This window comes from Oncorhynchus tshawytscha, linkage group LG03 (assembly GCF_018296145.1).
Source record: "Oncorhynchus tshawytscha isolate Ot180627B linkage group LG03, Otsh_v2.0, whole genome shotgun sequence".
NCBI classification, from domain to species: domain Eukaryota; kingdom Metazoa; phylum Chordata; class Actinopteri; order Salmoniformes; family Salmonidae; genus Oncorhynchus; species Oncorhynchus tshawytscha.
Window position 1 is genome coordinate 37,348,013 of NC_056431.1, and position 9,280 is coordinate 37,357,292.

Here is a 9,280-nt window from a genome sequence, read left to right on the forward strand (position 1 = left end):
CTGTTAGAAAAACAATAATTTTTAGATAAAACTATACTAAATATATTCACGTAACCAAATAATTGATTAAAACACACTGTTTTGCAATTAAGGTCTACAGCACTTTGTAGGGAACCACCATGGTGTAGCCGGAGGACAGCTAATGCAAAACATTGGAGGCTCATGGTACTAATTATGACAACTTCCGGAGGACATCTTCCAACCTGTCAGAGCTCTTGCAGCATGAACTGACATTTTGTCCGCACAATCAAAGGATCAGAGAATGAATCTAATACTGAAAGCATAAGCTACAGCTAGCTAGCACTGCAGTGCATAAAATGTGGTGAGTAGTTGACTCAAAGAGAGAGAAAGACAAGAGTTTAACAGTTTTGAACAAATTAAAGCAAGAGGGAGAGCTAGCTATGTTTCCTATTTTTTTCACTCACTTAGTTAGCTAGCCAGTTTAGCTTGCTCAAACAGAGGAATGCTAGAGTATGTTAGCTAGATGGATATTGCTATCAAACACTGGAACGCTTCCAAGTCAAGTTAAGCTTTTGTTTTTATTAATTTATTGCCATTGGGCACACAGGTGTAACTGCTAAAGTGCTTGCTGACTGTACACTGTACTGCATGATTGTAGCGGGTTTACAAATGCGTTTAGTTCTATGAGCAATGTTGACAATGACATGAGATGGTGACAATGATGTAGGTTGTGTGTAGCGGGGATGATATGAATGTTGGGCTTGGAAAGCTTTTATTTGCCTGGTCACAGACAGCTAATGTGTTGTGCACTGAAGTCCACAAGTGAAGGGAAAAGGTGAGAGAGGAGAGCGCATAGTTGCGAGAATGAATTACAACAAGCAAAGTGATCATGCTGTATCTGGCTGCTATGAAAGTGAACTGTCTTTGCGTGGAATTAGGAGTACAACAAGACAGTGGAGCAGGAAGGGATGGCTGACGTTTTACAGGCTCCTAACCAACTGTGCTATGTATTTATTTATTTAGCATTTGTTGTAACTCATTTTGTACATAATGTTGCTGCCACCATTGTTGCTACCGCCTCTTACGACCAAAAAGAGCTTCTAGACATCAGAACAGCGATTACTCACCTCAATCTGGATGAAGATGTACAGTTGATGTCGGAAGTTTACATACACTTAGGTTGGAGTCATTAAACCTTGTTTTTCAACCACTCCACAAACTTCTTGTTAACAAACTATAGTTTTGGCAAGTCAGTTAGGACATCTACTTTGTGTATGACACAAGTCATTTTTCCAACAATTGTTTACAGACAGATTATTTCACTTATAATTCACTGTATCACAATTCCAGTGGGTCAGTAGTTTACATGCACTAAGTTGTCTGTGCATTTAAACAGCGTGGGAAATTCCAGAAAATGATGTCATGGCTTTAGAAGCTTCTGATAGGCTAATTGACATCATTTGAGTCAATTGGAGGTGTACCTGTGGATGTATTTCAAGGCCTACCTTCAAACTCAGTGCCTCTTTTCTTGACATCATGAAAAATCTAAAGAATTCAGCCAAGACAGAAAGAAAATTGTAGACTCCACAAGTCTGGTTCATTGTTGGGAGCAATTTCTAAATGCCTGAAGGTACAATGTTCATCTGTACAAACAATAGCATGCAAGTATAAACACCATGGGACCATGCAGACGTCATACCGCTCAGGAAGGAGACGCGTTCTGTCTCCTAGAGATGAATGTACTTTGGTGCGAAAAGTGCAAATCAATCCCAGAACAACAGCAAAGGACCTTGTGAAGATGCTGGAGGAAACAGGTAGTTAAGTATCTATATCCACAGTAAAAACGAGTCCTATATCGACATAACCTGAAAGGCCGCTCAGCAAGGAACAACAACAGCCATTAAAAAAGCCAGACTACAGTTTGCAACTGCACATGGGGACAAAGAGTGTACTTTTTGGAGAAATGTCCTTTGTTCTGATGAAACAGAAACATAACTATTTTGATCATCGTTATGTTTGGAGGAAAAAAGGGTGAGGCTTGCAGAAGAACACCATCCCAACCGTGAAGCACAGGGGTGGCATCATGTTGTGGGGGTGCTTTGCTGCAGGAGGGACTCGTGCACTTCGCAAAATAGATTGCATCATGAGATAGGAAAATTATGTAGATATATTGAAGCAACATCTCAAGACACCAGTCAGGAAGTTGAAGCTTGGTCGCAAATAGGTCTTCCAAATGGACAATGACCCCAAGCATACTTCCAAAGTTGTGGCAAAATGGCTTAAGGACAACAAAGTCACGGTATTGGAGTGGCCATCACAAAGCCCTGGCCTCAATCCTATAGAGAATTTGTGGGCAGAACTGAAAAAGCATGTGCGAGAGTCACGCCCTGACCAAGAGTGCTTTTTCTGTCTCTATTTTGGTTTGGTCAGGGTGTGATTTGGATGGGCATTCTATGTAATTCTTCTATGTTTTGTATTTCTTTGTTTTGGCCGGGTATGGTTCTCAATCAGGGACAGCTGTCTATTGTTGTCTCTGATTGGGAACCATACTTAGGTAACTTTTTCCCACAGGGGTTTTGTGGGTAGTTATTTTCTGTTTAGTGTTTTGAACCTTACAGGACTGTTTCGGTTTCATTTATTCTCTTGTTATAGTGTTCAGTTCTATGAAAAATATGAACACTTACCACGCTGCGCTTTGGTCCGACTACTCTTCTTCCGACGACGAAAATCGTTACAGCGAGCAAGGAGGCATATAAACCTGACTCAGTTACACCAGCTCTGTCAGGAGGAATGGGCCAAAATTCACCCAAATTATTGTGGAAGGCTATCCAAAACATTTGACCCAAGTTAAACTATTTAAAGACCATACTACCAAATACTAATTCAGTGCATGATAACTTCTGACCCACTGGGAATGTGATGAAAGAAATAAAAGCTGAAATAAATAATTCTCTCTACTATTATTCTGACATTTCACATTCTTAAAATAAAGTGGTGATCCGAACTGACCTAAGACAGGGAATTTTTACTAGGATTAGATGTGAGGAATTGTGAAAAACTTAGTTTATATGTATTTTCCTAAGGTGTATGTGAACTTCCGACTTCATCTGTATTTCTTTAATGAGTCCGACGCAAAGGCTATTCTGCTTTGTCAAGAGGGTGTGTGTCTATTTGTCAAAAACTGCTGGTGCACAATGTCTAATATTGAGGAAGTCTCAAGGTATTGCTCGCCTGAGGTAAAATACCTCATGATAAGCTGTCTACCAAGAGAGTTCACATCTATATTATTCGTAGCCGTCTATTTACCACCAAAAACCGATGCTGGCATGAAGACCACACTCAACAAGCTGTATGAAGCCATCAGCAAACAAGAAAAATGCTCATCCAGAAGTACAGGCAAACTTAAATCCATTTTACCCAATTTCTACCAGCATGTCACGTGTAACCAGAGGAAAAAACACTCTAGACCACCTTTCCTCCACACACAGAGATGCATACATAGCTCTCCCTCGCCCTCCATTTGACAAATATGACCATAATTATATCCTCCAGATTTCTGCCTACAAGGAAAAACTAAAGCAGGAAGTACAAGTGACTTGCTCAATACAGAAGTGGTCAGATGACCCGGATGCTACGCTACAGGACTGTTTTGTTAGCACAGACTGAATATGTTCTGGGATGTAGTGCATGGACTTGTCCTACCCACAGTGACGGTACATACATTTTCCAACCAGAAGCCATGGATTACAGGCAACATCCGCACCGAGCTAAAGGCTAGAGTTTCCACTTACAAGGAGCGGAACACTAATCCGGGCGCTTATGGGAAATCTTGCTATGCCCTCAGACGAACCATCAAACAGGCAAAGCGTCAATACAGGACTAAGATTGAATCCTACTACACCGGCTCTGACGCTCATTGGATGTGGCAGGGTTTGCAAACTGTTAAGGACTACAAAGGGAAACCCAGCCACGAGCTGCCAAGTGACGCGAGCCTACCAAATGAGGTAAATGCCTTTTTATGCTCGCTTTGAGGTAAACAACACTGAAACATGCACGAGAGCACCAGCTGTTCCGGATGACTGTGTGAACACTCTCCGTAGCTGATGTGAGCAAGACCTTTAAACAGGTCAACATTCACAAATCCGCAGGGATAGACAGATTACCAGGACGTGTACTCAAAGCATGCACGGACCAACTGGCAAGTGTCTTCACTGACATTTTCAACCTCTTCAACTGGTCTCTGTTTCAAACAGACCCTGTGCCCAAGATGGCGAAAGTAACCTGCCTAAATGATTATTGCCCCATAGTACTCACGTCGGTTGACAAGCTGGTCATGGCTCACATTTTTTAAATCTTATTTTACCTTTATTTAACTAGGCAAGTCAGTTAAGAACAAATTCTTATTTTCAATGACAGCCTAGGAACAGTGGGTTAACTGCCTGTTCAGGGGCAGAATGACAACTCAGGGATTTGAACTTGCAACCTTCCGGTTACTAGTCCAACACTCTAACCACTAGGCTACCCTGCCACCCCATCAACACCATCATGCCAGAAACCCTAGACCCACTCCAATTCGCACACCCGACCCAATAGATCCACAGATGCAATCTCAATTGCACTCCACACTGCCCTTTCCCACCTGGACAAAAGGAACACCTGCGTGAGAATGCTGTAAATTGACTACAGCTCAGCGTTCAATTCCACAGTGCCCACAAAGCTCATCACTAAGCTAAGGACCCTGGGACTAAACACTATCCCTCTGCAACTGGATCCTGGACTTCCTGACATGACGCCCCCAGATGGTAAGGGCAGGCAACCACATATCTGCCACACTGATCCTCAATACTGGGGCCCCTCAGAGGTGCGTGCTTAGTCCCCTCCTGTACTCCCTGTTCACCCATGACTGCGTGGCCAAGCACGACTCCAACACAATAAGTCTGCTGACGACACAACAGTGGTTGGCCTGATCACCGACATTGATGAGACAGACTATAGGGAGGTCAGAGACCTGGCAATGAGGTGCCTGGACAACAACCTCTCAATGTGAGCAAGACAAAGGAGCTGATAGTGGACTATAGGAAAAGGAGGACCGTACAGGCCCCCATTAACATCGACGGGACTGAAGTGGATCGGGATGAGAGTTTCAAGTTCCTTGGTGTCCACATCATCAACAAACTATCGGTCCAAACACACCAAGACAGTTGTGAACAGGGCACGACAAAACCTTTTACCCATCAGGAGACTGAAAAGATTTGGTATGCGTCCCCAGATCCTCAAAGTTCTACAGCTGCACCATCGAGAGCATCCTGACTGGTTGCATTACCGCGTTTGTTTTTACACTGCTGCTACTCACTGTTTATTATCTATGCATAGTCTCTTTACAAATGACCTCTATTAACCTGTACCCCCGTATATTGACTCGGTACCGGTACCCCCTGTGTACAGCCTCGTTATTGTTTTGTACATTTCTTGTGTTACCTATTGATTGATTCAATTTTTTAAAACTATATTTAGTAAATATTTTATTAACTCTATTTCTTCAACTGCATTGTTGGTTAAGGTTTGTATTCGGCACATGTGACAAATAAAATGTTGATTTGATTTGTATTCATTCCGCTGATTCTGTTGAACACTGATTCTTAAACAGAAGGAAACGGGGATAAACATACCTGAATTTGTCCAATAGAAACTCTCATTTGCAACTGTTGGACTAATGATTACACCCTAGATCAGCTAGATACAGGCAAGAGTGTGCATGACGGTATTGAATGTGTGACTGTCTGTCACCGTGATTACTAAAAATTCTCTCAACCTGTGCACCGAAGTTGTAAACTTTAATTTATAAGCTAGGTTGTAGCAACCTCATGATGGGTATTGGGAAATTCGAGTATCATGTAGTAGCCTAGATCTATCGATGTTGCATTGAGTTAGGTGAATGGAATATTAATGACAGTCATCCAATATGCTGTAATAAAAATAAGGCCATGCTCGTAAAACAATTAAATGGCGTCCTCATCTTAAATGGCACCAACCTCCACTGTTGCACATATAAAGTAGAATGTATATTATGCACATTGTACATGCGTGGGTGCGTGCATATTCTGTCAATTTACTCCTCACTATGGATCTGTCTCTCTACAGGGCCCACACATGCTTTAACCGTCTGGACCTCCCGCCGTACCCTTCGTTCTCCATGCTCTACGAGAAAATGCTGACGGCTGTGGAGGAAACCAGCACCTTTGGCCTGGAGTAACCTCTCCAAAATGTCCACCACAGCCAGGGGTTGAATTGGGTAAGAACAATGGTGGATAGGAAACCCCACCACCTTAGCTTGAGGCGAGACAGGACTCACAGTACACAATGGAGACTGAATAGACATCGACAAGAAATTATCATTGTGGAGAAAAAACAACAACCTTTGGGACAATTTCACCAAGAAGATAATCCCAATTTGACCCCCTGGCTTTGCTATACCTCCCTGCTCCATGAGCCCATACTTCCTGGAATAACGTTACTGTTCTTTTACCTACACTGATGCCCTCCATTCAATTCCTGCGTACAACCACCACACTTGTGCTTTATCTCTTATCAGTTTAATGGCCTTGGTTACTGTATCTCCAGTCCTCCTCCTTCCTCCAGGGGTTCAGCCTGCACTTCAAGCCCAGAGAAACCTTATCCTAATCCCCTATGCTTCCTCCTGGAGTGACCTCGTGTTCTGGACCTCAGAACTGTTTCATTTTCTACTCTGGGGCTGCAGACTATGCACACTATAATACATAATGAACTAATGCCTTGGCTTCGAACATACACACATACACGCTTCTAACGCACACACTTTCAAGATGACCCTCATGAGTAAGACCGTTATCATTTCTGAAGGGATTCAATTGTATGTCAGAGCTCCTAAGGGACACCAAAGGCATTGTCATACTCCAAAACACACTGCACTTACCTTATGTTAGACTACATGAGCAAGGCTTTAAAACTGACACACACTTACGTACGGATACAATTGTAGGGTCACTCTTTTTCCAAATAGATGAGATGCACTTTCTCATAGACGCATGTAGGTCCACATGCATGTACACACACACACACACACACACACATACACACTGAGACATTGCCAAACAAAAGGCTTTATTTCTCACTGATGTAATTTTCTCCCATTCAGTGTACTTACTGATGAATGTATCACAAAAGAGTGAACCTGTGTATGAACCTGTATGAATCTCCAGCTTGCCGTAGTAGGAAGACTGAGGAGCCTTCAAAGAAGAAGAAACACCAGAGCCGCACAAAGTGTAGCTCGTACAATTGATGACTGTGGTTGATTGAGGAATATGGAAGCCGAGACTGTGGCATCGGACATGTGCCTTGTTATGAGAGATATGAGAGACAATTTTACTCATTGTTTTACGAAGGGATGTGTCCATTTCCTATTGGGTCACGACTGAAAACTCAGTTGTAACGAGAGACTTTGTATTGTCTATTTGATTGTTCAAAATTACATTCAAAAGGTTTATCTGTGTCACACACAAAAAACACAACTTTTAAAGCTAGAATCCTTAGTTGCTTCTACATCTATTTTTGGACCTATAAATTAATGATATATACCCATTGATTCTTGAAGTATATAACTTATAAATGCATTATGAACTTAGTTCAACAGTTGTACCCCATCAGAACCCAAAATATAAACTTGTTTTACTCCAATAATTGTAAACAATGTAAATGTAAACAAACTGTATAGCCTCAAAACATGGTTAAAACTGTACTTTTTATATCATGGATGGTCAGTCCTTGCATCCATAGCTCTGTACATGAATTTGAGAGGGGTTACATTTCTCCAGGCCCAACCCTCAGCTTTCTACCAAAACAGAGGCGGGGTGCCACTTTGTTATTCTTTCAATTAAGGATTCTAGCTTTAAGTGTATTCCAAAACAGTTCCAGGATGCAAACACAAGAGGGCAGCACATCATATATGGGTACTTCAGTACCATCCACACAGCTATTGAAGCATTTTTAAGCATGGGGCATACACTACACACCAACACAGATGCTTACGATTTCTTGAAAGCATGTTTTCATCCTGGTTTTGGACTTCTCAGTGCATAACCCCTACCCAAAGGATTTATTTACACACACACACACACACACACACACACACACACACACACACACATTTTCTATGGGGTGCACACACTACTGTACAGAGGTCTATGTGAGCTAAACAGACAACTTGGGCTGGAGTAGATAGTAATAGAAGCCCCACTGTGATGCACTGTGGAGGCAGCCTTCATATCTCAGCCTGGCTCGATACTGCATGCAGGGTCCATCTCAGCAACTCTGTGAGCTGCACTGAGTCCGGAACCCCTAGACGGTGTTGTGTTATAGCTCGATATTTGCATGCCGAAATAGTGCAACACAAGTTTGTCCTTATTAGATTTTGCATGAGGATATCGCAATCGATGTGGAGAAAATGGCGGGAGGAGCCAGACAGTACTTTAGGGTATGTTGCTATAATGTGTTCGTAGCACTGTTATAAATACGTCCAAAGACATGACGAGGGATACGTCAAATATATCTCTGTTTTGTGTCCCATTGTGTATGGGTTCACTAACTATGAAATGTTATAACAGGCATTGTTGTTTATGTGACAGGTTATGACGAGTGTTACTGAAGAACTGTGCCAGCACGCTTTAAGGGAAATTGTTTTGTTACATTCAAGTGTTCACTTGTCGTGACGATATATCGGAGGATGGAGGTTAAGGGTCATAGTTCATGGCTACACAGAGAACCAATAGGGGTGTAATGAATGACGAAGAGGAAGTGAGAGCACTTTTCTTTGTATATACTTGTACATGTACTGTATGTCTGTCCCTGTTGTGTATACATATACAGTACCATTCAAAAGTTTGGACACACCTAGTCATTCCAGGGTTTTTCTTTATTTTTACTATTTTCTACATTGTAGAATAATAGTGAAGACATCAAAACTATGAAATAACACATATGGAATCATGTAGTAACCAAAAAGGTGTTAAACAAATCAAAATATATTTTACATTTGAGGTTCTTCAAAGTAGCCACCCTTTGACTTGATGACAGTTTTGCACACTCTTGGCATTCTCTTTGTTTAACACTTTTTTTGGTTACTACATGATTCCATGTGTTATTTAAATTTTGATGTTTTCACTATTATTCTACAATGTAGAAAATTGTAATAATAAAGAAAAACCCTTTAATGAGTAGGTGTGTCCATACTTTTGACTGGTACTGTTTATTTTGCACCAAATGTACTAATGGTTTGGGGCTCGCA

General features: G+C 41.7%; 1 protein-coding gene across 1 annotated transcript in view; it reads left to right on the forward strand.

Annotated features, from left to right (window-relative positions):
* LOC112234966 (E3 ubiquitin-protein ligase HECW2) overlaps positions 1–7,703 on the forward strand; it is a 66,801-nt gene extending 59,098 nt beyond the window's left edge. The window contains exon 30 of the mRNA XM_042315215.1: positions 6,103–7,703. Within this exon, the coding sequence (XP_042171149.1) occupies positions 6,103–6,214 (112 nt within the window). The 3' untranslated portion in view covers positions 6,215–7,703. The remainder of the gene's footprint in view (positions 1–6,102) is intronic.
* Positions 7,704–9,280: the final 1,577 nt, after the last annotated feature.